This window comes from Gobius niger (assembly GCF_951799975.1).
Source record: "Gobius niger genome assembly, chromosome: 11".
In the NCBI taxonomy this organism is placed as follows: domain Eukaryota; kingdom Metazoa; phylum Chordata; class Actinopteri; order Gobiiformes; family Gobiidae; genus Gobius; species Gobius niger.
In genome coordinates, this window is record NC_136862.1 from 33,254,306 (window position 1) to 33,271,119 (window position 16,814).

General features: G+C 43.2%; 1 protein-coding gene across 1 annotated transcript; it reads left to right on the forward strand.

Moving 5' to 3' along the window:
- Positions 1–708: 708 nt before the first annotated feature.
- On the forward strand, positions 709–13,553 carry guca1d (guanylate cyclase activator 1d; the record flags this gene model as incomplete). Its single annotated transcript, XM_079566833.1, has 4 exons — positions 709–903; positions 7,904–8,053; positions 12,366–12,453; positions 13,429–13,553. The coding sequence occupies 4 exons, from the start codon at positions 709–711 to the stop codon at positions 13,551–13,553; spliced, it is 558 nt and encodes a 185-aa protein (XP_079422959.1).
- Positions 13,554–16,814: the final 3,261 nt, after the last annotated feature.

A 16,814-nucleotide genomic window follows, 5' to 3' on the forward strand; every position in this document is an offset into this window, starting at 1 on the left:
TTTGAAATCATCAAGAAACTTTGGGGAAAATTCAACATCGCTGCATGAAATTTCAACTCTGCAACAAAAGGACTGACACCTGCAGTGGACATTTACATTTTTCTTTTCCAAATCATTAGCCATTTGAAACTGCATAGCTGTCGTGAGAATAGAGCAGAGGAAGCAGAGCTGTGGGATCACGCCGGCTAACGCGCAAAGCTGGGAAATCCACTTAAAACTAAACTGAATCCTCAGGGGAAAAGACCCGCGGCTGCACACCGCAACTGAGAAGACGCCGGCAAAAGCAACAGAATCGATCAAAAACGCCGGAAACAGCTGCACAAGGGATACCAGGATTGCTAGTTGCAATTTCAATTCGAAATTTGTTTGAAAAATCTCTGAAATATCTGCAGAAGGGCTGGAATTGTCCGATCGATCAGTAAGTGAAGGAAAAATGTTTAAAATCCGGCTTAAATGTTGACAAGGCTAGTTGCGGCTATGTAGCTAATGAAGCTCTACCTGCAAGAGCCAGGGAAAAGTTTCAAAAATTAATTGAATTGAAATCATTTTTACTGGTTTCAAAAGCTACTCCAAAGCTGAACAGTTTTTAAAGACTGCTAACTGCTGATGCTAAGCTAACAGACAATGGTGGACGTTTGAGGGGGTTTGTGAGAGGAAGCTAATTGAAGCTAGCGAGCCGGCAGAAGGATCCTGTAGGGGGCCGCCGCGATGGGGAACCACGGCTCCAACCTGGAAGAGATCTTGTCCGAGGACATGCACCACTGGTACAACAAGTTCATGAAGGAGAGTCCGTCTGGGCTCATCACGCTGTTCGAGCTCAAGGCCATCCTCGGACTCAAAGGCATGAGCGAGAACGCCAGCAGCTACGTAGACCAGGTCTTCTACACCTTCGACATGGACGGGGTGAGTGTTGGAAATACTGTACTTCACTACTACTACTACTGTAACAAACATAAAGTCAGCAGCTCCGTAGACCCGGCCTGTGTCCGAATGTCCTCACTATTCCCTATATTGTGGTCACGCCATTTTGTAGTGGCGTCCGAATGTCCAAAGAGAAAAAAAGCAGTGCACTTAAAACTTCCCACAATGCATTCTGAAAAGTAGCGAGCAGCAATGGTCGCTAGACAGGTCAATATAGAGCACAATGCATTGTGAGAGTCGAAGGAGAACAGACAGAGACAGGTCTTTGAACTAAACACAACACAAAAGACAGAAAATTGCTGTTTCATTCACGTGTTGCGTAAAATCGTTACGGGGAAAAGTTAACGTTAGCTGCTGACCTTTAGCTTGAGCTGCTAAATCAGGGGTCCTCAGTCTTTTTTCTCTGGGGGCCGGACCGGGTTGGCTATTACATATAATTGTATGACCCAGACCAAAAGGCCTCATTGTAAAGTAGAGATGACTCGCCTGCACAGTCCCCACGACTATATCCACAAGATCAACACTTGATTCAGGCTCATGTTTGTTTCACTGTAGTGGTTTGCAAAAATAGTTATCAAGTCTTCGCACTTTGTTTTAGTTTCCATTTATTTTTATTTTCAAATAAAACATCATTATGTAATGTGACCAAAGTAATAACTTCTTACACTTGTGCTTTACAAGCCTGTTCACAAGTTTCTCAAAGTACTGTAGTCATTATTCATTCTCTCCGCACTCTGTGGTGTTAAGCTTCATTTACCACGTGGCTCTAATGTGTTTATATTCTGATCTCTTATGTAGGTGCCCTCTGCTGGAGGAGTGAGTAAACTGGTTATTTAGTTAAAATATCCTAACTCCGCACAGGAATGGGCCCGCTGGCCGCAGTTTGAGGACCCCTTTGTTAAATGATCGATAGCTTCCTCTCTCAAATCCATGTGAAATCCAGCGTTTCTGACTAATATTCATCCGTAGATATTCCAGTGCGTCTTGAACTTGGCCGGTCTTTATCACGGGAATACATCATTCTTGGAGTTATTCTGCAGGCGCTCCGGTCACCGGGCTCGCTACTTTCTGCACACTGCACCGCACGCGATGTCCCAAACGCCAACAGAATCAGTGCATAAAGTATATAGTCTACGGTATAGTGCGGGGTCAGTGCTGCACATACTGTACTACTACTACTGCTACTACTACTACTGCTATATCTGCTGCTGCTACTACCTCCACAACTGTTACAACTAACATTCTTATCATATAAAATGTGGACTTGGCCATTTTGACCTTTGACATGGATGGTGTCAGTGCCACAAATACCACAATTGCTGGAATTACTGTTATCACAAATACTATATCTATATATAACAGAAAACAGCTACGTTGACCAATTCTTCGTCACCTTCAACACGAACACTGAACAGGGTCAGTACTACTACTGCTACTATACTACTACAACGGCTTACACTTGCATTGTACTGTAACAGTTTCTCAAAGAGCTACACTACAGTCCTTTAGTCCTTCCATGCTCAGTGGTAAGCTAACTATTGTAGCCACAGACACAGACAGACACAGCACTACACATACTAGTGTGTGCAAATGCAATTTCTCCATCTGTGAGATCAATAAAGTACCATCTTATCTTATCTTACTGCTTCTAAACTAAGGCTTACTATTACTGCTACAATACCATACAAAACATTCAAGAATGCATAGGAGCGCTACAACTACTAATCCCACTATTACTGCTACTGGGTCAGCTTTGATGTTCTTACTTATTTATTTAGTCCCTTTGGCTTAGATCATTCTTTACAAAAACAGTGTGGTAGTTATTGCCAGAGGTGGGTGGGAGTAACCTTTCTATAAAATAATGATACCTAAGTAGAAGAAAAAAATGAAACGTTTGTGACCCAAATAATTGGGTACTTGGGAAAAAGGCTACTTGAGTAATGTGAGTTCTGAATTCTGAACTGTTCATGCGTAAAAGTCAAAAGGTGTGAGAAACAAAATGTGAACATCTATGTCCAAAGAAGAATGCCATAAGAACATAAACACAAGAATACTTCTGAATGATATTAGAAGAGCCGCATTTGGTCCCGGGGCCTTGCTTTGCCCACCTCTGCTGTAGGGTGAGGTTTGGAGCTACTGCTACACCTGCGAGTGGTTGGCTCCATAAAAATAAAAAAGGAGAAGCAGCATTTTGATCCTAACAAGTCGGCTAGTCCAGTAGACTTTTCAGAGAGGGATTTCCCTATAGCTGTTCAGCCTGGCTAATGCCAGACTAAATAGCACAAGTGATATCTAGTCTGGGAACCACTAATTCACTTTCTCGGAGAGGTGTGGTTTACGATTGTCCATAGTCGTTTATTGGGCGCTGCAAATGTCCATCATATGTGTCTGCATGCAGCCATAGCCAATCATATCAGTGTTACCCGATTATGTGTGTCAGCCAAACGCTGTTCTTCTTTTAAAATAAACTTTTGAGCTAAACTATTTAGCACGATCTAAGGCTTGTTTGAAAGATGGCGTCTGCTGCTGTCATGTTGGATCCGTAAACAAAGTCCAAGCTTCTGTGTGTCGAATAGTGCGTCTTGCCGTCCCTCCTCGTTCTGGGATTGGTCCCCAAATGAGCACTTTCTTTCTTTCTTTCTTTCTTTCTTTCTTTCTTTCTTTCTTTCTTTCTTTCTTTCTTTCTTTCTTTCTTTCTTTCTTTCTTTCTTTCTTTCTATTGAACATTGGGGATCAAAATGGGGATTCCCAGGCTAATAGCCCTTAGCATTAGCCACCAAACATAGCAAATGAACGATACAGAGGTTTTCAGCTGTTGTCAACCATAGACCACATTTAGGTCAAAGCCTCGTTAGAAATCATTAATGAATGTACAAACTCCAGACTGCAGTTTATCGTGACGATATTTGGTGAGAAAATAATATATTTGCATATTTTCAAATGTTATTTTCTAGGAGGCACTGACTTTAGCTCCATTTGTTCATGGATTTTCCAGCGTCAAACTCTTCAATTCGGTTTATATCAAAGATAACATTTGTTTCCTGCTTTAAAAGAGTGTTTCTGTACTTTTTAACACCACATGACTAATATTGAACATGGGACAGTGATACAGTGAAAACTGAACCCGGGGAATGAATGAAGTAAACAAAGCTAATACGGCAACAACACAACGTTTCAAAGAAATGAGCTGATCCTGACTGAGATACGAGACTTGGTAATATAAACCAACACGTCCGATCTAGAGTTTTATTGAAGATCTTTGGTACCAACTTCAGATACAAATTAGCATCTAAAGGTGTCCTCTTAGCTGAATGCTAACTGAAATTCAGCTACGTTTCTGTTTTTTGTGGGTCAAATACAAATCCAGTGGTCACTAAACATCATCATATAATATGCTCATGATAAAGAAATCACCTAGTCTGTATTGGGATGGAACGTTCAATCTAAATCTGGTCTGGGAGCCGTTGCCTAACAAAATGTGCACAGACTCAGAGCTAAAGGCATTTCTGGGATTCCTATAGTTGGCTCTTTTGACAAGGTAATCACAGCTTTTAGTGGATATTTGAGCTGAGTCACTGTTGCTGTGAACTGATCAAACCTGATCCTGGCATAAATACTCTCCTCGATTTAACCATTCCCCCGGGAGCGGTTCCAGAGACCTCGTTAACTTGGCCTTGGTTCGCTTTGACCTTGTTAGCGCTGCGATATCAGTCCGGATTTGGACAAAGAGTGGACTTTTTGATCTCATCAGATCTGTGCCCAGTGGATTAACGTAATGGAGACTTTTAGATTATTGGATTATTCAGCTCAACCGAGTTCACCCAGGACACAAGTACAGCTGTAGAACTGACTCAGGACTGAACCTGCAGTCATGAAGCCTTCATGAAGCCTTCATGACTGCAGGTTCTATAATACTATTTGATCCTTTCCAGTCGAGTGGAGATTTTGAAGCAAAGTGAAACATTTAAAACACACATAAGTCTGTAAACAAGTAAAATCATGTAAGAAAGGTGGCCACTAAGCTGCACCTGCTCTCTGCTCCATAAAACACAAGTGACGCTAAGTGGAAAATAACGGATGACATGCTAAGAGCGTCGCTAAATAAATAGCGCTGGCTTTATATAACAATCTCATCCCGGGAACTCGGGTATGAACATGAATTCCCAGTTTCCCAGAGGAAAATCCAAGAGGAAGAGGCGTTCATGTGCAACTTACTGTTATCTACGTTCAGGCATATTAATACTGTATCACAGCAGCATCATTATTGGGCTGCAGTGATACAGTAACGGCCTTCATTTGGGTCCAGGATCCTCCAGCTCATTTAAACAAATTCAATAAGCATTGCTCTCTTAGTGTCTGACAGTAGAGTTGGGTTTTAGGAACTGTGTGCAAAGCCTAAATATTGTTCAGTTCAGTTTGGACAAGTAAGTTGTGTTTTTGTAAAAGAAGTTGCAGAGAATGTGGTTTAGTGACTGACTATCAATGGGATTGTTTAGTAATTCATGTCAGCCGTCTATCCACCCTATTCACTCTGGGATTTAGCTGATTTTAACTCAAATTTACTTTTTGAACATTTCAGATTTGCTGTGTTTGTCTACAGAACTCTCAACAGTTTGGAGGCAGAATTAGCTGTGTTATGGAGTGGAGTGTCACACTAACCCTATTGTCATTGCCCAACCACTCTCTGGATCTCCTGCCATAGAAACAGTGGAGTGCTGAGTGTTATTCCCTCTCAAAGCCAAAAACAAAGCAGGAGCAGTGCCTGCTAACTTGTAAGCCAATGTAAGACACATTTACCACACGTCTTGTCGTTTGCCAAGAGTTTCATGAGCTGTCGTTGCTGGAGGCCGCTGGAATATCTGACAGAAGCATTTAGTTGCTCAGAGCTTTGAGCTTTCAGCCGCGGTTTGTTTTGTCTTGTCCGCGCTGATGGCACATGACGCGAGTTCAAAGAATAATCCAGGGATGTCCAGACTTTTGTCATATCAAAGTGTTTACGGCTGGAGGGCCACAGATGTTCAGTCAGTGCAGTGAAACATTCACACGGGTGCATTTAAGAGAAGTTCAAACCGTGCTCCACACTTTTATTGAGGCGTGGAACCTTAATCTCAGCTCTGTCTCGCAATAAAATGTGACTTTTTGAGGTCTTAATTGTGTGGAATTAGAAAACATGCAGTAAAAAGTACCATCTTTGGAGATCTGAGCCAGTTCACCAAGACGGTTGATTGGCCTGATGGCCGCATATGGCCCCCGGGCCGCATGTTGGGCACCCCTGGAATAATCTATTTGATTAACTTTGAAGTTCTTAACACATTTTTTGTAAAAGTAAATAGGTTGAAATATTTGACAGAGAGAAAAGTGTAGTATTTCCAGTATCCGCGTCCATCAGCGTGGACACCAGTGCGGTCTATATACAGTATGTACAATCCTTTGTTTCTTTTGAAATGTAGTTGGTGAAGCTTAATTTCAGGTGTGGTCAATTGTCCGAACATTACGTTACTACAGACATTTTCCAGTCTCGGATTTAAAAACACTCTGAAGGTGACCCGCTCAGAGCCATCCAAAGATTCTTATTAAGATGTGGACTCTTTGGCAGCCGATCCATTGAATGATTTATTGAGTTTTGTGCCCTGCTACAGAATATTTTTGTGTGAATGTTTTCAAAGACAATATATTTAAGGCTGTAATCTACAGTAAAAGGACAGGTCACCCACATCTGAGCTCAGATGTAAGGTGAATGTCTGCACAGCGTGTTTCATTGAGCCGTCCGTTGGAAAGGTCAGGTGTGGACGTCCAACATTGTGTAACCGCAGCAGTTTAAAAGGATGAGGTCTTCTTTTAGGGATTTGGCTCCGGTACACGCTTCACTTTTGGAGATCAGACCTTCTCCTTCAGGACACTCCACGCACTGTGCCAAAATGACCTTTCCAAAATAGCCCCGCCCGCATGAAGCGCGTTAGTCTTTTTGGTGCAATACCAGCGCGATCTCCTCTAGATCGAAGCTAAATGGGATGGAAAGTGCAGTGAAGGAATATTGTATGAAAACATGCAACAAGGACCAGCCTCATGTGGAATCAGAAAAAGCCTGGAGCTCCTTAAATGTAAAGTGTGTGGGCTAGTCCTGCTCTGGCTCTACCGGGTCAATACTCTTCTTATGTCAGTCCAGCATTGATTTAATAAGAGCATTATTGTTAAGTTAGCTGCTAGCTAAACCTACAGAGGCAGAGTGCATCAGATGCTCATAGACTGCGGTGGCTCTGTCTCCCCCGCGGAAGCCGTGATGTCCCGTCGCGTGTGTTCAGTCAAACTGAAGCATGACGCAGAACCTCTTGGCTGAATTTAGAGCCGCCCTCCTCGGCCCGTCGGCGGACACTGCTCAGGAGTTTCCTGGGGAAGGCTGTGGTGGGTCTGTGGTGAATCGTTCAAGGCTGACTTTGGATGAATCGAAAAAGACTAGATGAAAGTTTACATTTTTATACTCACCACTGCCACCTCAGGTCTTACGCTGAACTGCAGTTTCTGGTGCATCATCTCGTGAGCTCTACATCGTCTCAACGGCAAATCTTTACGTTTGTATGTGGAGCTGTTATTGTGTCTTCCTCACATCGGAGTTCTTTCATTTTAGAACTCAGGGGTGTTGTTGATAACATGACACAATATTCACTATGACCTGCCGCTGTATAAGCCATAGGATTCAAAGCTCATGAAAAAAGTAGCGGCTTGTAGTTTATAGTTTAAACAACTGTCACTGGACTAAATGTTGTCAGCACAATGACGGACATTAAGACTGACCGTAGCAGTAAAACACCTTTGGGAAGATCCGTTTTGATCAAACTTCCCCAAACTTTAAACCTGTGTCGCTGCAGTGTCTCTGGTTCTGACCTGTCACGGGGCTGACTCCTGGATCTGGCTGAGTAGGGTGTGTTACTGTGTTGGGGATTGTAGGTTTGACTCCTGACCTCTCTCTCTCTCTCCTTTGCAGGACGGATACATAGACTTCGTGGAGTACATCGCGGCGATCAGTCTGCTGCTGAAGGGAGAGATCAACCAGAAACTCAAGTGGTACTTCAAACTGTTCGATCAAGACGGCAACGGAAAGATCGACCGCGACGAGCTGGAGACCATCTTCACTGTGAGCCAACTCTGACCCTCACAGGGGTTTCTGAATAACATCTTGTTTTTTTTTATTTGGGTGCAAGGGCATTAGCCCGTGCAGCTATAACACATACCTTCCCTATTCTTTCTATTGGAGAAACATATAGGAGAAGTCAATAGTCAATAGTTTCAATTTGAGGTGGAAGGTAGGTCAAAATGCTGACTTTTTGTCTTGGTTTTTGCTAATATCTACGGTCACAGTGTTCAAAGTCTACTCTGTCACTTCTAACCTCCTAAACGGTGCAGAGAAATATCAGACTGGCTTGAACCATTGTCAGGGGCCTCACCTCGGCTCTTTCAAAACAGTTTCTCCAGTTCGGCAACAAGCATGAAAGCACAACTAAAAAGCAACAAGGTTTTTTTTTTTTAAAACATAACAAAATCTTAGCTCAGTTTTGCAGGTCTTAGCTTTTTAGATTTGGGTAGATTTGAACAGATGTGCTCAGTTAAGGTTGAGATTCTTTATCCAGATGAAACCAAAGCTCTAAATGTATTGTTTGTTGTGGAGAAAAGGGTACAGAGTGGAAGCAGTTAGTGCTCATTCTTCACAGCAACAAGGTCCCGGGTTCGATTCCTGGACGGGGCCTTCCTGTGTGGAGTTTGCATGTTCTCCCCATGTCGGCGCAGGTTTCTTCTGGGTACTCTGGTTTCCCCAACAACTAAAAACAGGCAGGAGTCTCATATGTTAACATGCACTGTCCTGAAATCAACAATAAACAGAGTGTGTCCAAATGGTGGAATAATGAATAGTAGCCAATCGGTCAAATGAAGACACGTGACCACCGACTCACCTCGAGGTCGCCATTTCGGCTGCGTGTCATATGACAATCGTTGTGTTGACTGTTGGCATGGAGAGAAGGTCATCATTGCGCTCACAGCTGAGGTCCAGGATATCTGCGTCCTCTGCTAATTTGCTCGACCTGCTCTCCAGGGCAACAACTGTTCACCATTCTCTCTCTGCACACTCTTCTGTTTAGCGGTAGCTAACGTAAAGCCTCCACAATGGCGCTCTCCTGGGCCGAATGCCCACATTTTTTTGACCGATAAACAGAAAGTAATCTAGGAAAAGCTCAATAGTGCACCTAGTAGGTTAGGGCCTGCCACTTCTTCCTCAGTGCCCGGTGACACTTCACTGTAGAGCTAACTTGAATCCATTCCAGGAGAACCTACAGGTGCTTTAATGAAGCCCTGCAGTGGAGCGTGACTCAGGTCAGATGTGTCACGGTCGATGCTTGACCGTCCTGCCTCCCCCTTAATCCTACAGCCAGCCCCTGACCTTAACCCCATGTCACACACCATTAGCCTTAGCCACTATGTCACACAGGCAGTATCCCTGATGCAGAAACCCCTCGGCCTTAAAAGTCATTAAAAAGCATTCATTTGGATTCAAACTGGCCTACAATCTACATTTCTTAGATAATAGGATTTTTCTTTAGAGACAGAACCCACAGCACTGACACTGTTTAACTCTTTTTACTGCATAGATTTGTCAAACACACAAAAACTTTGGTCTAAAACTAATCCAGCTGCAGTTCGGACTGAAATTTGCACAATCTTCATTCAGTTTTTTTAAATTCAGTTTTGAATATCAGAATTTCTCATTTCATTGTTTGAATTCTTACAAATCTTAAGAAATGAAAAACGTCTTGATGTTATGCATTTACGGCATCAAAAACATAGTATGTAGGGCATTACAAAGCGTTCCATTGGACCTGCAGCCGCCTGTAGAAACCCTGTAAAGGTGTGAGTCAGGCGGAGGCGTCGTGACAGAGCAGGGCAGGACGCCGGGTTTAACGCTCAGATTAGCTCCAGGATAATCTGCTGACGAGCACATTCTGTCTCCGCTCTTCAGGCCTCCCACTGGGACCAAACTGGGGCATTGGTTCTCCATCGACGACTGATCTGCAGGTCCAGATACATGGGGCGGATAATGAGGAAATGGCTCCAGTTGTAGAATGTGATAATGTCAGATAGATGCATCATCTTTGGGATCGCTCGTAATCGTAAATGGTCATGTTCGAAGCAGCTGCAGAGAGCAGACATGTCCACAGAGGAGCTTCAAGATGAGGCTGGAAGGGGCCTTTCGACTAACAGGGAGCGTGCTAATCTGTGGAACTTGTTCCCCCAATGTCACACTCAAATGTTTGACAAGACTTACAAGTTACAGTCTGTTACAGTATGTCTATGTTTTTCTGTCCTTCCAAATAAACCAAATGAAACCACGAGTAAAGACTAAACTAAACCAGGTTTAAATTCATTTGAATGTATGTGTCTATCTAGACAGTGTTTGAAAGCAGAGATGTTTGTAGACTGAACCTCCTCCTCTCCATCTGAATACTATAAGTGAAGACAAACTTAACAAATTGCCAAATTAAATGAATTTTACTTCGCAAATTCAGCTATTAAATGTCATGATAAACCCACCAGAGTGTGTTAAATTGTTAATAAGGTGTTTCTGTGTGGTCTTCCCTGTGGTCTCCCCAGGGCCAGCCCTAGGCAGGATTAAACTTTGTCCTCTTGGGCACTTTTTGGATATGGTTTAGGTTTTCAACACAAAAGCCTGCAAGTCTCCATCACTTTCTGTTCCAATAATATGTCAGAAAATCAGCACTGTTGTAGATGGCGGGAGTATGGGGTTCAAAAATTCAGACACAATTCGGCGACCCCTGCAGCAGATGGCGCTCTAGGCGGCCGCCTGGGTCGCCTATGCCTAGGGTCAGCCCTGGGTCTCCCTGTCCCTCCAACCCAGTGTTGGTCCCTCAGAGCTGCTCCTCCTGATGCTCCTCAGTGACTGTGAGAGCAGCATTAGCTTTAGCTTTAGCTTTAGCTTTAGCATTAGCATTAGCATTAGCATTAGCATTAGCATTAGCATTAGCATTAGCTGAACGGAAGCTGGTGAGTCCAACATGACAGAGATGAACTATATTTCAGTCATGGCCGACATGACTGACACTTTGAAAATGTACTTTTGTGGATAAAAGGCTTCTGTGGAGTGTTTCTGGTGTTAGCTCCTCCTGATGTAGCTTCTGTTAGCCACATACAGCTACATCCTGACACAAGCACAACAGCTCTAGTTAGCCCTAATATGGACCTGGTTTCAGTCTTTAGTCCCAGTTTGGACCTGGTTTAGTTCTGGTTTAGTCCCAGGTTTTCTTCTTAGTCCAAGTATTGTTTACTTCACTTTAAACCTTGTTAGCATGTCCTAAACCAAGTCCTACTGTTTGGACTTGTTTAGCGCTGATGTAGGAAAACTACATTTTCCTAGCCTGGCTAACACCAGACTAAAATCACAAGTGATATTTAGTCTGGGGACACCAATTCATTTTCTCGTAGGAGAGGTGTGGTTTACGATCGTCCATAGTCGTTTATTGGGCGATACGGAAAAAAAAAAAAAGTCTATCATGCGTCTGCACGTGGCCACAGCCAATCGTATCATCGTATGAGATGACGTATGACGTACCCGCTGTAAACTTTTGAGCTAAATTATTTAGAACAAGGTCTAAAGCTTGATCGAAAAACACCATCGTGTCTGCTGCTGTCACGTTGGATCCGTAAATACACTTTTTTTTTTTATCCGTAAATAAACTACAAGCTTCCGTATATCGAATAGCGCGTCATCGTCTTGCCGTCCCTCCTCGCTCTGTGATTGGTTCCCAAATCCACCGGAAAATTTGGGCCATGGTCCCCAGGCTGCTGTGCAGTTCGAAATAATTCGAGCGCACACAGCAGCATGGTGTTAGCCAGGTTAACATTTTCCCTGAAATGTTCGGCATAATTCAGTTGTTGAAATGCAACATTTTGATTTGAACTATGAGTCTACAGTCTTAATAGATCCTGTTTGCACAAAAGGCTGTGTGTAAAAATGTAAGGTTTATGTAATGGATGTTTTATATGTTGCTGCAGGTTTATGCAGGTGTGTGATAAAGAGTAACGAAACATATAATGAGCATTGTTTGAAACACCACCGGCCGCCACTAGCTGAACGTCACCATAGAAATCTGCCATTTTAGGGGTTGCTATAGCAAATATTGTCCATAGCTAAAACAATATCAAAAAGTAGAGAAACGAGCCTGTCGGTACTGGTCACTGCAGTGTCCACATCAGGCATGGGGAAACTCTGTGGCTGGAGCAGAGCTGATCTGGGACGTTTCAAACAGTCCTCAAATAAACTCCTAAACAAGTTCCCAGTTATATTATTTAATATTATGGAATGCACCAAAATCCCACAAGTCTTGATTTGACGACTCAGTCCTGCGCTCTGTTGAAAAGTGTGTTTTGTTGTTTTACAGGCGATTCAGGACATCACGAGGAACAGAGACATCGACCCAGAGGAGATCGTCACCCTCATCTACGAGAAGATCGACGTCAAAGGAGAAGGTACAGCCGCACACAGAGTAGGACGAGGATTCTGTCGCACATAATCTAAACACCTGCTACACACTTGAAAAATAATATCGCAAATTCCTTAAAACACATGCCGTTTAATCTTTACAGGGAGCCCACAGTGTACAGTGAACAGAAATGTAAATCCTTTTTCATGGGGTGAACTTAAAGACATGAAACTTTTTCTAGAAACACAACAGACCCATTTATGTCAGAATAGCCTCCCAGAGCTGCTGTTTGGATGTGAACTGCCTCCCACCCTCATAGATGTTTTGCTCGAGGCGCCAAAGGTTCTCAGTAGGATTGAGGTCAGGGGAGGATGGGGGCAATGTGACACCTAAAAATCAGTTCACACCAGCCATAAGACAGCATCCTGATCTGTTGAAATAGAACTTAATGATCAGACCAGGCTGTCGACAAAAGCCACAGAGGGAGGATTATGACGAATCCCAATTTTCGATATTCAAGCACTTTTCCAATCCCTTTTGGTCGGCACATATTATTGCAGAGGACAGCGGACTTTTATTGGTATATTTAAATACCAATCCAGTAACATAAGTGGACCCCCTTGCCCCACCCTGTGAAAAATTCCTGGCTACGCCCCTGGCCACACCTGTGAGGGTGGATGGATTCTCTGGCAAAGGAGAAGTGCTCTCTAATACAGATTGGTGGACAATATTTGGGAGAAATTGGTCTGTTGTGTTTAAAGAAAAAGTTGTGTGTCTTTGAGTTCACCCCCTGAAAGAGGAGAGCAAAAACTAAAGTGTTGTGTCTACATTTTGGTTCAGTGTATGTACATTGCACTACTTAAGTTTGGGTTGAGGTTTGGCCCCATCTCTGGACTAGGACAATAGTTTGTGTTTATAGGTTTTTCAGCCTTTTCTGTGATTGGACCGCACCCTTCTCCAGGTGGGACCCTTGTCAAACCTGTGCCTGTTGTATGACTCTGTGTATGTGTGTGTGTTTCAGGGGAGCTGACGCTGGAGGAGTTCATCGAAGGAGCCAGGGGCCATCCGGACATCATGGACATGCTGAAGAACCTGATGGACCTCACGCCGGTGTTAGTCATCATCGTCAACGGGAGAGGCTCCTGAGACGCACACACCCCCGATCTCCACAGGACTGGGATGAAACTTACCTCAGACTCACCAGAAAACTCAGCCCTGCGGGATTTAGGTGTTTTAAAATGCTTTGAACCACGTCTTTTCCACCATTAAGTCCTGGAAGTCGCCAAAAAAAAAGAGATTGGATCTATCCGGGCGCCATTTCCAAATCTGAATATTTCTGACCTGAACAGACTTGTTTGAAATTTTAAAAAACTGCAAAACGCCACCGATGTTTCCCTCCTTTTGGCCAAAGACACTGCGCTCAACCGTGATTGGCCAATTTATCTGTAAAGGCGGGTCTTGACTGTGATTGGCTGGATGTCGCTGTCAATCGAGTTTATGTTTTCTACTCAGGAGGAGGATTACGGGGGGTACACGGAGTACTTCGAACTGTACTCGGGTAAATGTATTGTTACTTTAAAATGATTAGTGCTACCATGAAGTAAGAGTAGCTGGAAAAGTACTGAATACTGAGGTCAAAGTTGTGTGTTCAAGTTTTACGTTCAAGTACTTACAATCAACATACTACCATACTACTACAGATACCTAATACTGTTGTTATTAGTGCTACAACTACTGCTACTACTACTACTATTTAGAATTATAGTGCAGTATAGTTTAGAAACTATACTGCACTAAAAAGTATGAGTATACATTTGAACGTAGTAGTAGCACAAGAAGTATTCTGTGACATACTTTCACTGGAGCCTGAAGGTGAAATCCTCTTTGGTTCAGTGATCTGTAACGGATCACATGGGCTTAACCTGACTGTTACTGTGGCAGAGTGGTGAGCCTAAGCTACTGCCATGACTGTAACTACTACTACTGCCAATGTATTCATGAGTGGGCGGGGCTGGTTGTCCCACTGCCCACACTAGGCATAGAAATCATAGAAATGCATTTAGCGATCGGACCCTCTGCTTACAAATGTCCCAGTTTACAGTGAATGTTCTATCCCCACACAAATGCATGGTGAAGTCAGGCGCAATACTCATGTATGGCTGGTTCATGGCCATAACCTATGATAAGATGAAGTGTAGTGGTCACTGGACATGAGTTAGCATTTAGCTCAGAGACAACGGGCTCTGCATACGTTAGGATCAAGCAGCACTTCTATGACACGAGGGGGCACTGTGACCATGACATTGTTACTGACCATCAAATTAACCTCAGTTGACTTTCTATTGGAAAAACATGTAATAAAGGAAGAGAGGCTGATGTCAAGCCCAGGCTTTCAGGGGTAATCAACGTCAGGTCCGGGGGCCAAACTCGGCCATTCTGGCCAAAAAACAAATGGTAATACAAACACTCAGACCCTCCTCCAATTCATATTATCTCCAATAAGTTGCTTTCACATTATACTGCATTGTTAACAGCCTGCAATTTGAAATGGAGTTGGTGCAGCTAAGAATTGTATAGTGGTAACTATGGTAACCGTCAAAATGCGTCATTTCAGACTAGGTTTATAGTTGTGACTGCTCTGATGATCATGACATTAGGGATACACTGATACCAGTATCGGGTATCGGGCCGATACCACATGCTTGTACTCATACTCGTACTCATTAATGAGGTCCCGATACCAGAAACCGATACCACATGACGTGTGGCCGGCGCTCCTACAGGACACGAAAATAACAACAAACTGGAGAATAGTTTAGTGTAAATCCAATAATCCACATAGAGCTGACTTTATTACAGATACACTCCCTAAACCTGAGCTGGATTTAACCAGAGCTACATGTTGTTAGCGCTGCAGCGTCTGCAGTGTTGACAACAGACAGGCTAATGTTGCTAACTAGCCGCTTACTCGCGGCTAACAATTCTGGCGATTCTTACGCCGTTTCATGCCCAGGGACTTATTCATCTGAAAAAAACTAACCCAGCGACTAAAAAGTCCTCCGAAAATCCAAATTAAAAAGATGCAGCATGTTTATATTGAGCCAAAATGAGCTGAAGCAAAACAATCAAAATGCTGAAGCTACTGGATAAGTTACTATAAACACACGAGAAAATCCACACAGAGCTGAAGTAAAAGAGAAAAGAGACCATTTAGAAACATCTCAATACTATTGTTAAATAAAAATACATAAATGAATAAAGCACAGGCACTGAGGAACTTTTGGACATGAGCTGTTCAGTCTATGATGGACAGTGCAATAAAAATGTTTAATAATATTGAATAAAAAATAAAATGGCATCTGTACAGATATAGCTTCTCCTAAAAATGTCGCCTACTTTACTCAAGGAGATGTAAATGAGTAAATTAACAAATTACTAACCAATCTACTGTGAAAAAGTCAGTCTACAAACCGTCTCTTCACTTCCAAAAGTCTGTTGAAGAAAATGCTTTGTACTCGTATCGGTATTCGGTATCGGCAAGTACTTAAATCGAAGTACTCGTATCGGTTTTACATGAAGTGGTATCGGTGCACCTCTAACTGACGTTGATTTCCTGGTTTCCATGGCGCTGCCTTGTGTTCTAGGCTCTCACAGGTCATACATGTTATTGACCCATCATGAGCTAAACAATGTTCACGTCTCCAGAGAAAGAAATGTTCTCTATCGTCTGCGTTTTGAAACACAAGATGGAGTCCTTTCTGTTTGGACATGTCTTTCCAAACCATTGAGTTGATGAAAGTGTGCCTCTTGAAGGACGTTCTGCTGACGACCAGCCCCGCCCTGCTTCACTCATCGTCCTTTGCCACTAAATAGTTTCACACTCTGGGACAGATCAAGCTCAGAGCCATATTAGCGCGGCCATTTTGTCTTTGGCATTTGTTAAGAAGTGCAGGAAGGGGAAACTTAGAACTTAGACCTGTCTAATCCCCCCTCCAATCCAATCAGCGTGTCACCAAACGAGAATCCAGGCCAGACCCAGGCTAACGCGGGGCCGAAGCGGGCTAATCCCGGACAGGAGTAATTAGGGCTAAAAACGGATCCACATGAGGATTTTCCAGCGTCCAGTTTGGAGGAATCACATTCAACAGTATCTGACATGAGGAGGTTTCATGGAGACATTTGTGATGATGATGATGATGATGATGATGTGTGATGTGTGAGGTGCTGATCACTGCCCCTGCTGCTCTTCTGGATATGGTGGGTTTAAGATGGAAAACACAGGTCAAAGGAGCAGGAGTGTAATAGAAGTATTGGAGCAGATTAAGCCCAGTTTGGGCCAAATCGTTGAATTTGTAATACAAGCACCAAATTCTGCATAAATGTTTCATGATGTGTAACGTTTTCAAA